The 21,551-nt window shown below is 34.0% G+C and overlaps 3 protein-coding genes across 4 annotated transcripts; 2 read left to right on the forward strand and 1 right to left on the reverse strand.

The window, feature by feature from the left end:
- The first annotated feature begins 215 nt into the window (after positions 1 to 215).
- Positions 216 to 13,408, forward strand: LOC101248841 (zinc finger CCCH domain-containing protein 44). Of its 2 annotated transcripts, XM_010318931.4 has the most exons (12): positions 216 to 1,057; positions 1,271 to 1,350; positions 3,651 to 3,838; positions 5,445 to 6,465; positions 6,559 to 6,686; positions 7,377 to 7,436; positions 7,522 to 7,572; positions 9,155 to 9,225; positions 10,128 to 10,282; positions 10,389 to 10,460; positions 10,534 to 10,645; positions 10,745 to 13,408. In XM_010318931.4, exons 1-12 carry the CDS (start codon positions 687 to 689, stop codon positions 12,915 to 12,917), a joined length of 4,482 nt encoding a protein of 1,493 aa, XP_010317233.2. In that variant the 5' UTR covers positions 216 to 686; the 3' UTR covers positions 12,918 to 13,408. The 2 variants fall into 2 exon arrangements, with proteins under 2 accessions (XP_010317233.2, XP_010317232.2); XM_010318930.4 differs by having other exon boundaries at positions 10,534 to 13,408.
- A 736-nt stretch (positions 13,409 to 14,144) lies between these two features.
- LOC101248545 (GATA transcription factor 5) lies at positions 14,145 to 15,474 on the reverse strand. Its single transcript, XM_004233499.5, has 3 exons — positions 15,280 to 15,474; positions 14,957 to 15,196; positions 14,145 to 14,868 (listed from the first exon to the last, which is right to left on the reverse strand). Exons 2-3 carry the CDS (start codon positions 15,179 to 15,181, stop codon positions 14,308 to 14,310), a joined length of 786 nt encoding a protein of 261 aa, XP_004233547.1. The 5' UTR covers positions 15,182 to 15,196; positions 15,280 to 15,474; the 3' UTR covers positions 14,145 to 14,307.
- A 2,453-nt stretch (positions 15,475 to 17,927) lies between these two features.
- LOC101248072 (desiccation-related protein clone PCC27-04) lies at positions 17,928 to 19,625 on the forward strand. The gene is made up of 2 exons (XM_004233497.5): positions 17,928 to 18,338; positions 19,173 to 19,625. The coding sequence occupies exons 1-2, from the start codon at positions 18,138 to 18,140 to the stop codon at positions 19,371 to 19,373; spliced, it is 402 nt and encodes a 133-aa protein (XP_004233545.1). The 5' UTR covers positions 17,928 to 18,137; the 3' UTR covers positions 19,374 to 19,625.
- Positions 19,626 to 21,551: the final 1,926 nt, after the last annotated feature.

The following is a 21,551-nucleotide window of genomic DNA, read 5'->3' on the forward strand; positions in this document are numbered from 1 at the left end:
CCATTCTTCACGTGCACTAGCATAACTAAAGTATCATTTACAAATTTGGCCAAATTTAATATATTAATTACTAATATTGATTAAAATCTAATAATTTTAAATTCGTAAACTTCAAATTCTTATTTTCACATTTACTACTGATGAATATTCATGTGTATTCACGAGTCACGTGAATTTAGGTAGATAGGAAAGTGTTCATTCAAACTTCTTGAATAAAAAGTATATTATATATAAATTTTGGATTCATAAGCACAAAATTAAAAATTAATTTATCTTTAAATTTTATTAATGAAAATTCTAAATCCACGATCCTATCTCTCGGCGGGCTTAAATTCATACAAGTTTTTACAAGTCATGTACCTCCATGTGTATTCACAAGTCGTGTTTCACCAAATGTTAAGCCTTTCAGCTGGGTCCCCACCACTTTCCTATTGTTTTTTTTTCCCTCTCTCTATCTCTAGCGCATACACACATTTTACACACACTTGACTCTGCCAAACAGGGCCCAACACCACCGTCCCCTATCCCTTTTCTCTCTAACTCTTTCCCTTTCCGTCTCAGAAATTTCCACGTACTCGAACAACTTCCTTCGCATGGTCAATGATCACTTTTCCGATCACTTCCTCCCGCCGGCCAATTCACCAAACTAGGTTTTCGCAACTTTCTATCTCGGAGGTCAATTTCTCATGGACGATGATAATTCCAGCCCGCAGATGTGCCGCCCTTGTGTAGAAGAACCTCAGAGTCAAAGGTTGCTCGAGGACGCCGCATCGTCAGTAGAAAACTGCACATCTATTCAGGAAATGGAAGGCAAGCAGCTGGTCGGAGTTCCGGGAACGATGTCCGCGGTTGCTACTGGAAATTCTAATTCTCCGGCGACGTTGAAGACGCCGATAGAGAACGGGATCGGCTTTGCTGAGAAGACGAAGCGAGGACGGCCGCCACGTGGAGTAGTAGTTAAAGCTCCGCAACCGAAGAGACAACGAGAGGAGGAGGAAGGGGAAGATGTCTGCTTTATTTGTTTCGATGGTGGTTCTCTCGTCCTATGCGATCGCAAGTGAGTGAAAGAGGCGCTTTTCATTGTTTGCTCTAATTGATTTATTTTCTTTTTGCCTCCTTTTCCATTTTGAATAATTTTGTCGCCAAGTTTGCTGACTTTCACTTTAAAATTGTTATAGTAGCTCTTCATAAATGGTAAAGTTAAAGTGCTTGTCTTATTTGTTCCAAAATTGAGAAGTAGCTGATTGATTGTATTGATTTAACTGTAAAGGGGATGTCCGAAGGCATACCATCCAGCTTGTATTAAGCGGGATGAGGCATTTTTCCGCTCCAAAGCTAAATGGAACTGTGGTATGTACCTTTGCTTCTACGCTAACTTAAACAACCTGTTTACTTCATGTAGTCCTCCGGGCTTGGATTATTGTCTCATCTCTGTTTATTGCACCTCATTTATGAAATTTGTCTCGGATGTGCAATTGCTAGTTAGTCCATTTGGAACACGGACTTAAGTATCAGGCAAGGTCATGCAGATTTCTGTTTGATGGTAGATTTGATCCATGAGTGGCATATCACAGGCAATAATTTCATATCACTTGAGCATCTGACATTTAGTTAAGCGTTTTCCATATAAAGGTGTCCATGCTACTGCAGTGACACCAAAAAGACATATATAAGGTGCAAATAATTTTTAAGGCACGTGATAGTGCACAATGAAAATGGTAAGCGGGACTTCAATTACTTCCTCGTACTGCTATTTCATAGATATCTAAGAAGCGAGATGCTGGATCCTTAATTTTACTGCTGCTTTGTAAGTTGGTCTGAAAGAACTGCATTACATCAATCATTGTGGCAAAAGATCAGTATCTCTCATCTGAACAACATCAAGATTAGTACTTATTTATACTTTTTTGACAATTATTAGTACTTATATATAACTTCTGTGTATACAAAGAGTATATTTGCATCCAAACATTTAGCAAATACCTAGAATGGAAAGATGTGTGTATGCCAATTGCTTCTTACAGAAGTCATAATATTTGAGTGAAAACTTTTATATGGAAACAAAGAGCAGTGAGTGCCCAGCCAGCCGATAGCATGGTGCCTTTGTCAGTAGAGAGAGTGAGAAAGGAAGGCACATATGAAGTTATAAGAAAGAATTTGAGTTCATTCAGGAATGGATAGAAGGAGGAACACTAGGAAGAGTATCCTAGTTCGTTCTCTTGTAGTCCTGTAACATACACAAATAGAGAGTAGTGCAAGTAGCCATCATGTCGAAAGCATATTGGAATTCATAGCTGCAATTAGCATTTCTGAAGTTGACGGAGCAGGTCCCAATCCATTCAATCCATCTAAATCGATCAATATTGACATAGTTCACGATAGTTGACTTACTAACTGGTACATGTGTATATTTTCTGTTGTAATCATGATCGGTTCACATGTTTTATACTCTATAGTTGTAACATGTTCAAAATTGTTGCTACTACCGAACATTTTTTTGGGGATGTGAAGACCTGAACATAATCTTTCACAGCCCTGCGTTACTGTTGCTGATAACCTTATCCAACAACAACACCAATAGTCCAACACCTAGTTATCAACTATGCCTCCAATTCTAATCTAGTTGAAGTTAAAATCAATTATATGAATCCTCACCATTCATTTCGCTCCAACTGGACCCATTCCATTTATATTCAATAATTATCTCGCTCTCTTTGCTCCGTTTTTCCTTTATCTTTGCACTCTCCATAAAGAATTTTAAAAACATGTTCACTTTGGGGCAATCTCAAAATAAAAAAAAAAATCTTAATGCAAAATTAGAAAAAGAAAAAACAAAACTAAATCTCCATGATACAGAGAGAAACAAGGATCAGATTCCTTTTAAAAATACAAAAAATATAAAAATGAACAAGGGTCAGATTATTTGATTAAACTAAACCTTAAGCAATCCGAGTAAATGGTACCATAGGAAAATGATAAATTGAACTGTCAAAACTGTCCATTACATTGAATGGTGTTGTTTTTTGGATTGCCCTCAAGAGAAACCTTGGTTTACTTACTCGTAGAACCATTAATTTTCATCATTATAATGTTAGAATAAGCTACGAAGAATCTATAGGTCTGAAGTGGATAAAGACTGATTTTGAAATATTATTTAGGATACCATACTAATAGTTAATGTGATCGAAGGAATTCTCTTTGTTGAGCAGTGTAACTTACCTACATCTTTGTTTACTGTGTGAGTATATGTATGTACATTCAACATGCACAACATATACACTGATTGTCTATGAGTATCAGGGTGCTGTCGCAAACATATATTAGACACCAAATATACATGGGAATTTTGCTGGTTAGCAGTGCTGACCGTTTTTTCTATTTCATTTTTATACAATTTTCTTGAACTTCAAAGGATCTGTTTCTCCAGATGTGTTATGTTTGAATTTTTGGTCGGCAATGTTCATGAACAATTACTTAAGTTAATAATAGAAAATGATAAGATTCTTAAACGGTAAGTCTTGAAGTTGTTGCTTGAAGTTAAAATGAAGTAGAATATGGTTAAAGATGCATATGATGTTGTATTGATTATCACATCACCACCTCCAAATGGTTTGCATGACAGAACATTCTCAAATTACCTTTATTTTCAGGTTGGCATGTTTGTAGTGTATGTCAAAAGGCTTCCCACTATATGTGCTATACTTGTACATATTCGGTGTGCAAAGGATGTACAAAAGATGCTGATTTCTTCTGTGTTCGAAGAAGCAAAGGCTTTTGCTCAACATGCATGAGAATTATCATGCTGATTGAGAATATAGACCAAGGGATCAAGGAGATGGTATGTTTTTCCCCATAATCTAATTGCTGATTATTAATTTGACATTTCATGATATCATCAAGTCTAAATACCAAGATATCCCTTCAAACTTGGCGGGATTTGTCAGTTAGACACCCACACACAGCTGGTGACCAGATAGGTACCTCTATTTGAAAAAATTGTGATCTGGTGTGTTCCACATAAATCTGAGCGCGTGAGACCTTAATCATGGTTTTTCTCTACTTCCTTTTTCAGTATAATATTGAATTTTGCATGGACCTCATACATCCACCCTTCTACTAGAGAACTTTCATGGCTTATTCCAATTTACTTGAGCAATTTTCTCGAACATCTATTTATCACTCGACAACAATAAGATGAAAGGAAGAACTTTCAGTCAAATCGGCAGGTTAAAGCACCCCTCTGCCACTGTTTCTTGACAAGTTGATAGGCCAAATCCAGATTCTATTGCAGGAGTACCAAATCTTCGGAACCTTAGTTTATCTAGAAATGCTCTCTTAGATCCTTTGCCTATTGCGATTACCATATCCTCCCTTCAACTCTGTCAATAGACTTTTCATATAACAATTTTTATAATTTCTATTTGGGAACAGTGCCAGAATGGATTAGAAACAGAATACTTTCTGATGTCAACTTAGCAGACTGTAAGCTTAGTGGGACACTTCCAAATATTACAATGCTTAATTCCCTTAACACCATAGACCTATCAGCTAACTTCTCCATGGATGGTATATCAAATTTCTTTGCACATATGTCAAGCTTGCAAAAGGCAAAGATACCCCACAACCAGTTTAAAACTGATGTTGCTGGGTTCAAATTTCCATGGAATTTCATCTCTTGACCTCTGTTTAAACAAGTTTTTCGGGTCTCTTTTAGAGATGTTAAGCAAACAACCAACCAATAAGACAATTAAATTCTTTGAGGCAATTAATACCTTGAACAATCAACTTTCTGGGAACATCCCCGAGTTCATTGGTGGCTTAAACAGTGAACAAAAACCATCAATGGATATCAGAGAATGGACACATTCAAACAACTAGAAAACATGGCCAGAAAATGCTCTCCGGCAGCAAACCAACTTCTCTCCTGTAACATATTCTTTTCTTTCCCCAAAATTCATGGTGATGCTTAGAGTTGTTTTGAGGTTCAATAGAATATTTGTTGGTATTTTTTAAAATAAAATTATAATTTATAGGGGGCATTTTTTATAGGAAATATTACACGTGACGTGTGTTGATTTGTTCATCCATCACATCAATAGTGAATGTTTTCATGCGTGAACATAGGTGTTCACAGACACACCTCTGCCAGGTAGAGGTATTTTAATGGTCACCAGGTAATGTAGTGTTTAAACAATTCGTACCAAGCTTGAGGGGCTACCTAGGTATTTGGCCTTCCACTAATTTTTTCTATTTTGAGTAAGAGACATTCTCCTGACGATTAATGAACTTACCTGTGAATATATAAAAAATGTCACATTCCCCAGTTACAGATCTGATTATCAGTTCTAATTACTGAACTTTTGCAGTAAAAAAAAAGAAGAAATCTTGATTTTGATACTTGTCTACCATATGTATTTAACTTTGTGTGCCTAAAATCTCTCCAGGTTCAAGTAGATTTTGATGACAAAAGTAGCTGGGAGTATCTCTTCAAGGTATATTGGATGTACTTAAAAGAAAAATTATCATTAACACAAAGTGAACTTATTCAAGCTAAAAAACCCTGGAAAGGATCAGATACAGTACACGTTAAGCAACAGCGACTACCTTTTTGTCATCCTGTTGCATTTGATGGCAAAGGTATTGTGGGCAAGTCTTTTGACCATCTGGAGCTGAAAAAACCCGTACAATTGCTGGAGCCACCTTGCCAGGATCCTCCAATCACTGAAGTCCAAACAATTGCTGAGGCTGAAAATTTAAGTGGTCCTGGTTGTACTCCACAGTTGGAAAAAACACAGCACATAGAACTAGAGTTACGGAGGAATGATTCTTTAAAGAAAGAAAAAGCAAGTGCTTCCACGGGGACATCATTGAATGGACGCATGGAATGGGCATCCAAAGAGCTTTTGGAGTTTGTTGCACACATGAAGAATGGTGATACTTCTGCTCTATCACATTTTGAGGTGCAGGCACTATTACTAGAGTACATAAAGAGAAATAAACTTCGAGATCCTCATCAGAAAAGTCAAATAATTTGTGATTCGAGGCTCAGAAGTCTTTTTGGAAAACATCGTGCTGGACACATAGAAATGCTAAAGCTTCTTGAATTTCACTTTCTGATAAAGGAGGATTCGCAGGGGAGTGCATTTATACCAGCTGGAATTGTTGGAAATGTTACTAGTCGTGTGGAGGCTGATGATAATAATGATATCTCATTCTCGATGAATAAAACTAAGAAACGTAAATCGCGTAGACACACCGAAGAAAGTTCAGTGCAGATAAATCTAGATGAGTATGCAGCAATTGATGCTCATAACATCAATCTCATATATTTGCGCCGTGATTTGATGGAGAGTCTTATTGAAGATATGGAAAAGTTCCAAGGCAGAGTTATTGGCTCGGTTGTCCGTATAAGAATATCTGGTAACAATCAGAAGCAAGATATGTACAGGCTTGTCCATGTCGTAGGTACTGATATTTCTTTAAAAGCTTTAAACTGCTCATGATGGTATAAATAAGATTTCTATCTAGTTCCCAGAGCACATAATTTCTTCAACTCAGGTACAAGCAAGGCATTTGTTCCATATAAGATTGGGGACAAGACTGCTGATGTACTGCTGGAAGTCTTAAACTTAAACAAGAAAGAGATTGTTCCTATTGATTCTATTTCAAATCAAGATTTCTCTGAGGTAATTAGATACAAGTGACTCTTCCTTGTTCACTACTTTGAGTTGCAAAATTGTTGCATTTATCAATGAATAGCTTCATTTTCCTGTTTACAAATGGTACATAAATCTTATTTCTGCTTAGTTCTGCGAAGAAAAAAAAACTTTGGACTTAATTCAATCCCAAAAAGTTAGCTCAAGAGATCAGGATTGTCTACGATCATATAAAAAAAATACAGTCCATGCAACTTGTTCAGTCTAACATCCTTTGGTGGTATGCTCAGACTGGTTGGAGTAATGATAACATAATCTGGGTCCCTACCATGGTTAGTCTAGTATCAGCGATGAATTTGACTTTTATATATCAAGCAAAATGGACCTTGGACCTAATCTATTCCTAAAGTTATAACTCGTGAGAGTACTGTTTGGAACCATATGAAAAGACTACCACCAATACTTAAGCTTAGTGATATCACAGTAGGTGGGTTCAATTGGTTTTGTTCCCTTTCTCTTAAATTGTCTCCTATATGATAATAAAAAACTTTTTTTTTGAAGTGACTACCACCATACCACGCATACCTTCAACAGAGTGGGACTCTCAACTACTACTCTGTCACCCTAGTATGTTGTTCCTGTATAGTGTATATGGTTATTTTAGCAGGTGACTGCTGTTGATTCGGATAGTTTCTTAATCATTTATTGGCATATCTTCAGGATGAATGCAGAAGATTACGTCAGATTATAAAATGTGGGCTTGTAAAGCGGCTGACCATAGTAAGTGTTGAACCTGATGTCACTTCTAAGTTTTGCGTTAGGATATCGCAATGACTGACTAAATGATGCTTATTCTTCAACATAGGGCGAGATACGGAAGAAAGCAATGGAACTCCGTGCAGTAAAACTCAACGATGTGCGTCAGTTACTTTTCAATATTGATCACACCTTTTCATTATTCGTCGCAATTTTCTCTATCAGTATATGTAGATGGACATGTTTCCATTAATAAAATGGTCATGCAAATTTAATTGGAATGATAATGAATGGGCCACAGCCCACAAGAAATTGGGATGGGAGGAGCATAATTTAGTCTTTAAGATGTCCTTTTCTTTTAGATCATGTTTAATTTTTTGTGATATGAGCATTTCATCTGCGTAATAATTGAATACATTTTATTTTATTTTTAGCCAGCTTTTGCATGACTTTGAAGGGCCTAAATGAAGTTCTAATACCTATGTATCTTGAAAGGCGAGTATGTCTAGGCTAGGAAGCAGCCATGCCACATAGTTTGTTAGTGATATTTTGTATTGAAAGTAGTAAATATTTCACTTGGTCATGTGATCTCAATTGCAACAGAGAGGAATTGGTATAGTTGAATCTCTTATAATTGTGTTTAAATATTTCCTTCCTTTTTCGAAAGCACAAAGAAACTGCTTCTAAAAGAAGGAAAGGTATTGATTTCCTTTTAGGGTTTAGGGTTTAGGGTTTAGTCTTTAAGATGTCCTTTTCTTTTAGATCATGTTTAATGATCTTTGATATGAGCATTTCATCTGGGTATTAATTGAATACATTTTATTTTATTTTTAGCCAGCTTTTGCATGACTTTGAAGGGCCTAAATGAAGTTCTAATACCTATGTATCTTGAAAGGCGAGTATGTCTAGGCTAGGAAGCGGCCATGCCACATAGTTTGTTTGTGATATTTTGTATTGAAAGTAGTAAATATTTCACTTGGTCATGTGATCTCAATTGCAACAGAGAGGAATTGGTATAGTTGAATCTCTTATAATTGTGTTTAAATATTTCCTTCCTTTTTCGAAAGCACAAAGAAACTGCTTCTAAAAGAAGGAAAAGGTATTGATTTCCTTTTAGGGTTTAGGGTTTAGGGTTTAGTCTTTAAGATGTCCTTTTCTTTTAGATCATGTTTAATGATCTTTAATATGAGCATTTCATCTGGGTATTAATTGAATACATTTTATTTTATTTTTAGCCAGCTTTTGCATGACTTTGAAGGGCCTAAATGAAGTTCTAATACCTATGTATCTTGAAAGGCGAGTATGTCTAGGCTAGGAAGCGGCCATGCCACATAGTTTGTTTGTGATATTTTGTATTGAAAGTAGTAAATATTTCACTTGGTCATGTGATCTCAATTGCAACAGAGAGGAATTGGTATAGTTGAATCTCTTATAATTGTGTTTAAATATTTCCTTCCTTTTTCGAAAGCACAAAGAAACTGCTTCTAAAAGAAGGAAAAGGTATTGATTTCTGAATGGTAACTAATCTACACATTTTGTTGCTCTACATTCCACAGTAAGTAAACTATTCTGACTAGTAAACAAACATAGGTAAATTGTTGTAGCTACTACTTTCATGGAACTTAAATATTTTTGTATTTGAAGATTTTATATATGCTGTCACTGTTACTATTTTCTATAAAGATGCTATATAAGCTGTGTTGTGATGAGCTTTTGTTTCTTTATTTTTGAAAAAAGAACAGACTTTGGAAGAAGAGATACTGCGACTCAACAATCTTCGTGATAGAGCAAGTGAGAAAGGGCGTAAGAAAGAATATCCTTTCCTCTGTTGAAACTGTTAGCCTCTATATAATGTTATCTCAAGATTAGGTTGATGGCTTCAATTTAAATAGCAGAGGCTCTATTTTAGAACTTCTGTGTTTTTCTTCTTTTCTCTTGCTCCACACTTTGTTTTGACAGTCCCATATGTTTCTGTCTGTTTACCTTAACAAATTGATAATTTAGTTTATAGCATGAGGGAAGAAAAAATGAGTAGGTCAAAAACATGGATATGAACTAATTTAAATGGCAATGAGAAGGTTGGTCTCAAGTAGGCATATGACTAATTTGAATTACATTTACAATAAGTTTAAGTTACTTGAAAAGAAAAAAAAAAGAACTCCAGGTAAAATGCCAAGTACTTTTTTTTTCTCTCATTGTTATAAGCAGATGGATAAATTTACTTCGCATAAATAGGGGTGCTTCTCAGAAGTCAATAATTATTTTGATAAGGTTCTGACTATTTTTGCTAGTCAGGATCTTCAGATACATTAGTAGTATTTACCATTTTTTATGAACTCTAAATTCATTTTAAAATTGGATCACTCGTATTCACTTTTTCTTTCTGCAGTCACCTCTTATAACTAGCACAAAATGATATATGTGTCGTACAAAAATTACTTAACCTATAGAAATGCACAAACTAAATCTTTAGCAATGAATTAGAGTAGACCATGAAATTGCCGCGGGATGATAGTGCATTTTTTAATTACAATTTTCAGTTCAACATCTAAATCTATTGAGAGTTTTCTTAGATCTCTCTGTAAAAGATTTGATTTTAATATTTTTCTTTGGATAAGAGCATATCATTTCAATATCTATATGGATATCATTTTTAATTGGAATATTGAACAAAACTTTGAGCATGGGTATGAGGACTTCCTTGACAATTCCCACGCTAAGAGAATGTGTAGAGAAACTAGAGCTTCTGAAGACGCCTGAGGAACATCAGCGGAGGCTACTTGCAACTCCAGAAGTGCACGCTGATCCAAAGATGGATCCTAATTATGAAACTGAAGAAGATGCTAGAGAATCTGACGACAAAAGACAAGGTTACATCATTTTGATTTCAGTAACTTTTTTCCAATTTATTGGTGATCTCTTTTAATTGGGCACTATTTGAAAGATTTTCTTACCGTTGATGGTAATGTAATGCAGTTGAATATGGGGGGCCAAGATTCACTAGATTTTGTAGAAGGGAAGACAAGCCTATGTCTTCATGGAGGAAAGGTGAGGTGGTTGTTGTACTAGTAAGTCTTCCAAAAGTTGATTCTTCATGAACTAATTTATTTTTTTTATCCAGATAAAGAGGGATCTATCATGTCTCGATGTAAAGTTAGTGAAAAAAGAGAGGCTCATGGAAATATCATGAAGAAACTAGGGAATCAAGGTACTGCACGTCAGGTTGTGGATAGGTGTGCATCTGAAACTTCAATTACAAGCTTTTCTACAGTGAACTCAACATTCACCAACTTTAGTGACACTGACAAGCTTTGGCATTACCGTGACCCTAGTGGTAGAATACAAGGACCGTTTTCAGTGACGCAGTTGAGGAAATGGAATAAATCAGGGCTTTTCCCCCTTGATATGAGGATATGGATAAAAGGTGAGCGTGATGACTCAGTACTTTTAACTAATGCACTAAAAGGGCTGTTCGGTATAGCCCCTCAGGTTCATGGTGAGATTTCACACCAGTCTCAGGAGCTTGGTGCTACTTCTGTTAACAGTAGTATTGGGTGGTGTAAAAGCGCAACTGGAATAGGGAGAGAATGTGGAGAGAAGGAGGTACCTTGGCACCTCCGTATTACAAATAATCATTCTAATGGTTACACTGAGACGGCGAGGATGGATGGGCTGTCATCATCTTTGCCACAATGTTTGGACTTGAATAATTCTTATTCCAACAAACCCCATCCATCCAGCCCAGAACCATCATCCAGTCATGGGAACGTGTATGGAGCTCCTTCCAATGAGAAAAGATGCCATGAAATTGTTGATGTTCAGTCCAGTACAGGTCATATGATTCAAGACTCAAGTAGAAGCGATTGCAACCATAGTATGCAATCTCACAGTCAGAGGCATTCAGGGCAGTCTTGTGGACAGAACTGGGAACCTTCAAACAATAATAGAAGTTCAGTTAACATCAATTCTGGATCTAGTTTTGCTTCAGTTGCCAAGTCAAGTGATCCATCTCAACAGAAAGGTATCACGAGTTATCCAGATCTGCCCAGTCCAACCCCCAAAACAAGCTATGACGATGTTGATGCTCAGGCTGCTGAAGAGCTACTTTCTTTGAGTTTGGTTGTTCCAGTTAGTGCTTCAAATATCCAAGATTTGCCAAGTTCTACACCAGAATTGGAAGAAGAAGCTCCAGTTGGGCAGGCTGCAGCAAACAAAGATTCTTTAACTTCTAGTTTTCCTGTTCAGGATTCAGGTCCTAGTTGGAGCAGTGCTTCTAGTCTGGTGATCGATGGGGCCCAACTTCCTGAAATAGCTAATGGATTGGGTGGACCAGCTGTGAAACCATCTATAGGCTCTGATCTTATCTCTGATTCTGCACTGAAACCTGCTGAAGCAGTAGGTGATCATGTTGACACACCTACATCAGATGTCAACCTACTGAAACCAGCTGAAGAAGTGGGTGATCATGTTGACACACCTACGTCAGATGTCAACCAACTGAAACCAGCTGAAGCAGTGTGTGATCATGTCGACACACCTACGTCAGATGTCAACCAACCGAAACCAGCTGAAGCAGTGGGTGATCATACTGACACACCTACATCAGATGTCAACCAACTGAAACCAGCTGTCGCAATGGGTGATCATGTTGACACACCTACATCAGATGTCAACCAACTGAAACAAGCTGAAGCAGTGGGTGATCATGTCGACACACCTACATCAGATGCCAACCAACACCCTGATAATTCTTCATCTAATCCAATCTCAAACTTCTCCGATTGGCGAGCAATCTTTGGTGAACCAATAGAGTTCAGCACTTTGGATGAGGAATCCGTGTCAGACCTATTAGCTGAAGTTGATGCAATGGAATCTCAAACTCAAAGTGGTATGGGTTCACCAACCTCCGCCATGGCGTTCTGTGAGGAGACAATAGCTGGATGTAGAGGGGACTTTTTCAGCTTTTTGGAGGAGCTTAGTCCAACGCCTGACCCTGCAAAAAATGATGCCTTGAGCTCCACTGAAGATATACAATTACCTTGTCAATCCTCTCTGACAAACGAACTAGCGAGGACATTACATGCTGAAGCTTTTGATCCTTTTAAGAGGTCTAGCAGGACTTCGTCTACTAGCAGTGAGGGAGAAACAAAGTCAGCTGATATTTCCTTTTCCCAGGGGGACACTGGGTTCAATATACCTACACCCTGCACCACGGGGAAAACTGCAGTTTCAGTCATCAGCCAGAGTACTGAACTGGAAGCTATAACCACCGACTGTTGTGCAGCACCTGGAAACATGACATACTGTGGACCAGTTGAGGGATTCACAAATGTTAATCAAGGTAGCAGCATGGGGACTGCATGCGGTTATTCAAACACGAATGATTCCCCTTTCACCGGGAATACATTGTCTGAAAGCCAGTGTATATACTCGGGGGAGAGGTCTGGTGGTCCAAGAGACTGGGTTATTCCAGTAGGGGATTTGGGATTTGAAAGGGATAGGTAATTGTGGTGCAGACAGTCGTTTGGTGGCAAGGGATACTCTTAACCTCCCCAAAAATGACAAATGTGTTGGCAAATTTTATGAGAGCGGACTTTGCAAGAAGGGGGAATCATGCGACTATTTGCACCTTTGAGAAGGTATGAACTTAAAGGTGAAATCAAACAATCATTTTTTAGTAGGATGATCAAGATGTAGCTAAAATATTAGTATGATTTTTTAGCTGATCAAATTTCAGTTAAAAAAGGCAGGATACGAAAAGAACCCCACTGAGTTCCATAATGTTAACCAGGTAGAAACTAGTACACACTAAAGCAGACAAAAATAGTTGTATCATTCTTGTATTTGATCCTGCAATTGTTGCTCTATGTACAAACTACAGCAGTGAATTGATGAATTTGTATGTATACATCAGAGATGAAAGTTTTTGCTCTTTCGAGATTGATTAGTTTTCACTTTCAATCTTGTTGGCAATTCTAAGGAACTAGTTCAAGATACTTGTTCTGTACTGTAGTTGCATTACAGCAAATTAGCATTTAGAAGCAGTATACTATTTTCTTGGTCTTATTCAACAGTTGTAGACAAATTGACAATAAACTAGTTGACAACAGGCATCCAAAATCAAGTACCGTGTTAGTCTGGAGACTTGACTAAAACTATTACATTAATCAAGTAATTAGAAGGTAGGTAAGTTTATTTTTAACATTTATTATCAACAAAAATCGAGAGAAAAATAAAAGATTACTCCATCCAACCCCAACTTATTTTTAATTGAAATATGTTTGGTTGGCAAAATTATTCCACTGAGCAAAAGAAAACAATATCTACCCTGACATTTTTACATATTGGTAACATAAATTTCCTCAGTTTTACCAAGAAGCCTATGTATATCGATTCTCTGAATACTGCAACAATCCAAAAAAAAAAAAAATCCTACATTTTTTCAGCTTTATTCGAATTTAGGCCAAAATAGAAAGTGAGTCTTAACTAATTTGCTTACGTTTGGTCTGTCGAGAACAACAGACTCTGTTGGTTAATTGTTTTATGTAATAATCATATAGCAAATAGTACTAAATTTTGAACTCAAAGATTCAAAAAAATTACATACAACATTGAATTCTAAAGCTAAAGTAGGTGAGTCAGTCTATCATTTAATATATTAACTTTTTAAAAAATTCTAATCCCATTTTGACACGTATGTATACTAATTATAAATGAAGAAACCAAAAAGGAAAAAAAAAAAAAGAAAGCATAATCTCTCTTTTTCTTTTAAATTTGTTTTGCACTAACACTTTGAAGTTCAAAACCCTACCTTGAAAAAATAAAATCTTCTAAACTTTAAAATAATAATAATAATAATTCCTTAAAAACTCTAACTTCTAATACTATTAATTTTTCAAAAACTCTGAACCGGCGGACCCGGTTCAGTTTCCTTCTTCTGCCGCATTTCCAAAACCTTCCGGTGACTGTTCGAGTGTAACCCAGTCGAAAACGTCGGACTACTTGCCGGCCGGTATTCTGGTAACAGCCGGCCGGATTTAAACCGGACTCCACAAGCATTGCAAAGTGTTTTCTCACCTAATGGACCGGTCCGCCATAGTGGAGTCTTCTGCACCCCACAATGACTGCACTGTTTTGCCCCAATTCCTATACGTTTCTCCATCTTCTTCTTTGGTTTCCTCGCCGCCGGTTTATTTTCTACCGATAACTCACCCCAAAAACTGTTGGCTGTAGTGGAGGAAGACGAAGAAAATGACATTGACGGAGGTTTATTTTTCTCTCGTTCGGCACCCAACGGAGCGGTGAAACAGGGCTTCTCTCGGACCGGAATTTCTACGTTTGAATGAAGTTTGAGAGATTTTCCCGGTAGGTTTCCGGCAGAGTATGTGAGTGAATACTCCGAAAATGAATCTTCCACAAAATGAGATAACCATTCTAGGTTATCCAAATCAGCCCCCTGCAAAAAAAAATGGTTCAATTCATTCAAAACAAAAAACCAATTGATTTTTTCACAAAAAAATAAAAAAAAAGGGGACTAAGCTTACAGGAAGGCTGATTTCACAACCAAGAAGAGAACCAAAATCTTGTTTCCCAGAAGGAATAATAACAGTTTCTTTATCACATTCCTTAATCTGTTGCGACGACGAAGAGTTGTTGTTTTCATTTTCATTTTCTTCGTCCTCAGAGAAACCATTTGACAAGTCAAGAAGTTCGTCAACAAACAAATCATCACCGGAAACAAAACTTTGACAGTTGCCGGAGTAATCCATTTTCTGTTTAAAAATCTGAAAGAAAAAAAGAAAATGGCGAGAGATAAGATTGCGTTAGGTAAAGAATTGAATGGGGGGAACACAAGAAAGTTACTCACTTGTTGCGTTACTTGCCCAAATACTTCAAATTTTTTTTTCCGAATTGTGGTGAAATGTTACTATAGCTTAAATTTGAATTAATTAAAAATCTAATATAATATCAAAATGATCTTGAGAACTAAGAAAAAAAGGTGAAGCTTGCCTTCTTTTTTAAAAAAGAATGGCTATACTAATGTGGAGTAATATTTTATTTCTATTCTACTGTAAATTTATATTTGTATATATATTGATTTCTGCACTCCTATTTTCGTTATAATTAATTTAAATTACATAAAAGGAAAAGTCAAAAGTCATAGGAAATATGCGATTACAATACCATCTATCTTTTTCAAAAAGTTATGAAAAGTATACATCGATTATATAATAAAATTTATATAAAATTATAAAAAGTAGACATTAATTATATAATATAACTTACTTATACATTAGTTATACATTAATTATACATTATGATGCACTTTAAAAAATTAATTTTATTTTAATTTATGCATAAAATATATATTGATTATTTAATCTTGATCAACATAAAATTACTTCTAAATCGTCCTAATCATAAACATAAAATTTTCTCAAATAAATTAAATCTTTTATTATATAATTTACTTAAAACAATTGACATTCAGATATCATTTTGGTATGAAAACAAAGGGGTATCGAAGTTTGTTCAGCCCACTTGATTTTTTACCAAGAGTTTTGATTTGGTAAAAGTTAGTACGGATAGCTTCACTTTTAAAAAAAAAATAATTACACAATCGTGATATGTTATAGAGTAATTTTTCTACGTAGTTATTTATGTTTGAGAAATTACCTAGTAATATCATTTATATTTATTTTAGTATTATAAGATCACCTAACTTTGTTTATTTTTGTCAAAATATATTTGATACAAAAAGAATACATTAATTCTCTCATACTAGGGTGTCATGTCACATTTTTTAACTTATTATTAATATTTTTCTAATTCTTTAAAAGAATAAGAGAAACCCACATATTTTCTTGAAGAAGCGGAGGAGCTCATATTACGGTTCTTAATGTAATTCCTTTTACTAGGAATAATACACTATAACACACTGAGTAATTTTCATTTTTTTTTCCTGTAATAACCATTACTTTTTTTATTAAAAAATAGTCAATTTCATCTTTTTCCTTTAATATTGAATTAATTAGAGACATTTAAAAATCATCCATTTCCGTTACAGTTTTTTTTAACAAAAAAACTTTATTTTCTATTTAAAATAACTATATTAAAATTCTTTTTTTTAGTTGTATTTTGAGAGCATATTTAAAATGTTTTTTACTGGAGTAGGAAATTACTTATAAAATAAGTTCAGGGGGTAATAGGATTTTAGTATAGTATAAGTGTGTCTCTGGGATTTCGGACATAGGTTGAGGGGGTACTTGTGCATTTTCCCTTATAATTATTCAAAATTGATAAATTTATAGTACGTTTTAAAAACGTATTTTGCATAACATAAAAAAAATAAAAAGTTAAATTATGATAAAAAAAAATTAAGTATGAAAATTTATTCTCCATAAATTAATAAATTAATAAAAAAATTAAAAATAATATGATCATTATTTTAGTTAAATGAGTTTAATGAATTAAATTAATCTATTATTCAAAAAAGACTTTAGTGACAGATCATATCAACCAGGAGAGTGATGTTTTTGAAGTGCCAAGTATATTTGGAGGAATAGTGATAGTTGGGTGATATTTTGATCCTAAATGAAATGTAAATGATATTTCAAGGCAATTTATTTAACTTGGGTGACCATTTAGGAATTATAGGGTTCAATTTACATCCCCATACACGCTTAGAGACACACATATACAAAAAAAGAAAAAAGAAAAAAAAGAAGAAGCTAGTTGCGAGCTTTAGTTACCATAACATACTGGAACCATATAAACGACGTGCGGATAAAATTTCATATCAATAGCTGAATAACTTAGAAAGCAACATATTTAATGATACAAGGCCTTTTGACAACTCTCTGAGTATCAAAATAGACAATATTACATTATATTAACTATTAAGAATATCTTTTGAACTTATTTAGTCCAACCATCCATGATGTCACGTATTAAGAATATCTTTTGAACTTATTTAGTCCAACCACCCATGATATCACAATTTTACCAGATTACTAGTACTTACCAAAGAAAAAGGGATAATGCCCAAATACCCCCTCAACCTATGCCCGAAATCTCAGAGACACACTTATATTATACTAAGGTCCTATTACCCCCCTGAACTTATTTTATTAATAATTTATTACCCCTTTTCAACCTACGTGGCACTATCTTGTGGATCCAACGATGGTTGACTTTTTTTTCAAACTAGTGCCATGCAGGCTAAAAAGGGGTAGAAAATTACTTATAAAATAAGTTCAGGAGGGTAATAAGACCTTAGTATAGTATAAGTGTGTCTCTGGGATTTCGACCATAGGTTGAGGGGGTACTTGTGCATTATCCCAAGAAAAAACTAGAAGTAGTGATAGTATAAAAGTTGTATACCAAATCTTAGTACTTACCAAAGAAAAAAAATATAAGTAGTGATAGTATAAAAGTTGTATACCATCACTTTGATGGGATGTCTCAGTTTGAAAATTTTGAGTTATAAATCGTTTTCCATCTATTTTTTAAATCCAATTCTGCCTACACACGTTTTCTACTAATTATATGATTCCTTCCTCATTCTTCTTACCTTAAAATCCTTTACTCCAATTTTCCAATGACACTTGTATTCCTTTTTTTCCTATATAAAGTCTACAATCTAATTAGCAAATTCAATCACAAATTTACTATCAAACTTCTTCAAATTAAATTACATATAGTTTGTGTTTGATTAAGAGAAATATGGCACATAAGGGTACTAGCCAAGGCCAATTGCACCTAATTGATGAACATGGAAATCGAGTTCATCAAATTGATGATCCCAATGCAATTCAAGGTATATCTATGGGGTTCGCCCCTGCTGGTACAAGCTCTGATATTATGAAAAAAGATCACCATGAGGGACAACAACTTCGTCATTCTTGTAGCTCTAATTCAAGTTCCGTAAGTTTTAATCTATCTATATATAATCCAAAGGTTCTATTATATTGTATCGAAAACTATTTGATTAAGCACTAAATTTTATTTTTAAGAGAACTTTATGTATTAGACCTATGGGAAATTTTAATTCAGTTGGTTAACTATCTGAATTTTTATTTTGTTGATGAAAGTTTAATTCTTTACTTTGTAAAAATTCGATCCCTTCCCCAATTTCCTTTTTCCTACCCCTAATTTTAAAGGAGAAAAAAATATATTAAACCTTAAATATTATGTGGTTATAGAAACATATTCCTCCTAATTATTTTATTGAATATGTAATGTATGGTCTTAAATTAAAGATATGTATAAATTAATATGTCATTTAAAAATTTCAACTTTTCAGCATGTCATGCAAGATATAGTAGATATAAAACATGACATCTTTTTAAAACAAAATAAAAATAGAATATGATGCATAAATTGAAATAATATGCCCAATTAAGGATGAATTGAGAAATTTAATATTGAAATGAAGTAATTGTTTCTTTTGTTCCATTTATTTATTTGACTATCTTAATTTATGGACTAATATATTGATATACACATTACATAAAAAAAAAAAATTATTAGCGATAATTGATTCTTAAATATTGTTAAATATATATATTTTTAGTGATAATTAGCACTCTTTTGTCCCTAAAGCCTTTAGCGATATTGGTTCTAATGACAGTTAGTTAATATCAGTAAAGACTTTAGCACTCTTTATTAATGTAAATAGTTATTACCGCTAAAAGTTATTTTTATTATAGTGACGCAAAATTTTAATATAATGTGATATTTGTCCGATGAACATTGTAGTCTGAGGATGATGGAGAAAGAGGGAGGAGGAAGAAGAAAAAGGGCATAAAAAAGAAGATTAAAGAGACGTTGACCGGAGGCGCTGAAGAAGGTATACAAACTACTATTCCTATTTCTATTCCTACTCCGACTTCTAGTGGTGAAGTCGAAAAGAAAGGAATAATGGAGAAAATCAAGGAGAAGATCCCTGGAATGCACTGAATGAATGTTATATTTCAAGTATGTATGTGTGTCGATTTTTGACAATTGAAGCCTGTACGAATATTTATAATGGTCCTAGAAAATAGAATCGTAAATAAATAAGGTAAGTTTCATCGATAAAATTCCATGTATTTTGATGAGTTGGAGTGATAAATCTCTCATGTTTTTGGATATAAATATTCTATATTTTGTATAGTTACACACACACACATATATATATATATAATGTATTGCTAATAACTTCTATTCTAATTTAGAATATACGTTATGTTGTTACATTTTTATTTATGTTTTGTTACATTTTAATTCCTATACAAATTTTGATTTCAAAATGGTTAAGTAATTCAAATTTTAAATTTTGATATGCATGACGATTGCTCCTTATTAAACTGACTTTTAATATATGAAATAGTAAATATCATTAGTTCTAACAATAAAAATTCAAATTGACCTAAACTGGTTATCATATAATAATGAAGGGATAATTGTATATAATATCAAACTAATAACCTAAAATAAATGGAGTAGCTACTGTTTGATTTAATTGTGCTCCATAGCTAACGTTTCCTAAAGTTTATCAGTCGCCTCTCTCCCAAAACTCTCGCTCGCCACTCTCTCATTCTCGCTTGCCACTCTCCCTCTGCTTGCCTTTCTCGCTTTATACAATAGAAGTGTATAAATTGTGTTTCAGTTTTGTATAAAACATAGAAAATTGTATATACAAATGAAAACATATATCTTCGTGCTATATATTTAATTATACAATTTACAAACATTTTACTTCGATTCAATTGTATACAAATGCAAATTTTATAAAAATATTGCAGCGAAAAAGGCCAGCGAATTATACAATTATAGTGAAATACATTTTTCTCTCGCTTTATACAACAGAAGTGTATAAATTGTGTTTCTGTTTTTGTATAAAGCGAGAGAAAAACATATACCTTCTTCCTATACACTTATAATTATACAATATACAAACATTTTACTTCGATTCAATTGTATGCAAAACAAATATTTACACATATTGCAGCGAAATAGGCCAGCGAATTATACAATTGCAGTAAAACAGGCTAGCGAATTATTCAATTGCAGCGAAATATACCAGCGAATTATACAATTTAGGCCAGCTAATCATACAATTGTATATGTATAGCGAGGCCAGTGAATTATACAATTTAGGCCAGCGAATTATACAGTTGTATATGTATAGCGAATTATACAGTTATATGTTTGCTATGGAGCGTAATTATACAAACTTTGCTATAGTATACAAATATAAATTTTTTGTTTGCTATATGTGAAAGTTGTCCTATAGTAAAAGCAAAGAAGATAAATTTTTAAGGGAAAATTAATTATGCTAAATATCGATAGAGTCTCCTTTTAAGTTTATGATGGTCCTTAAGGAAAAATTTTATGCTATCAATTAAGCGAACAAATTAAATTGAAAAGTCAAATTAATTCGACAAAAAGATGACGAGTACTTAGGGTCAATTGGGTCCATTCGAATATATTTCAACGAAAAATTTACATAATTTACACATGATTAAGTTTATTTCTTATTTATACATAGTAGATATAGAACCTTCTTTGACTTTTTCGCATGTTTACTTTTCATATTTTGAACTCTATCAATCAAAATATTGATTGTGTCACTGAAACATACATCAAAACTTATTTGTGATTCTCACATTGGATGTTGAATAAAACTATGGAAAAATTATATAAATACACATGTGAAGATATCATAATTTCTAAATATTTTTACCAATTTAATTTTTTTTTTACAAAAATCTCTTCTCGGATACCCTTCCATTAAGTATGTATTATTTGTAATGTATCTAACAACTAAAGAATATATTTGAGAGCAATGAAAAATCTAGAATTTTATAATTATAAAAACGAGATAAGATGTAATAGCACCCAAATATATGAAATTTCTCTACTTTATATACAAACTAATTATATCTCAATCTCATTTAAATTGAAACATAGGCCTTAGTACTACTCTACCCTTATTGAAAAGGAGGCCCAAATTGAAAAACAAAAGTAGGAAGCCCAAATGGAAAAGAAAAGAAGATGGACAGGGGCATCTCAAGCCTGTATACATATTTCACCCAAAATTGCAAAAGTAAAATAAAATAAAATAATTCGATATTTGATATTTACTTTAAAATA

Source organism: Solanum lycopersicum, chromosome 2 (assembly GCF_036512215.1).
Source record: "Solanum lycopersicum chromosome 2, SLM_r2.1".
Taxonomy (NCBI): Eukaryota; Viridiplantae; Streptophyta; class Magnoliopsida; order Solanales; family Solanaceae; genus Solanum; species Solanum lycopersicum.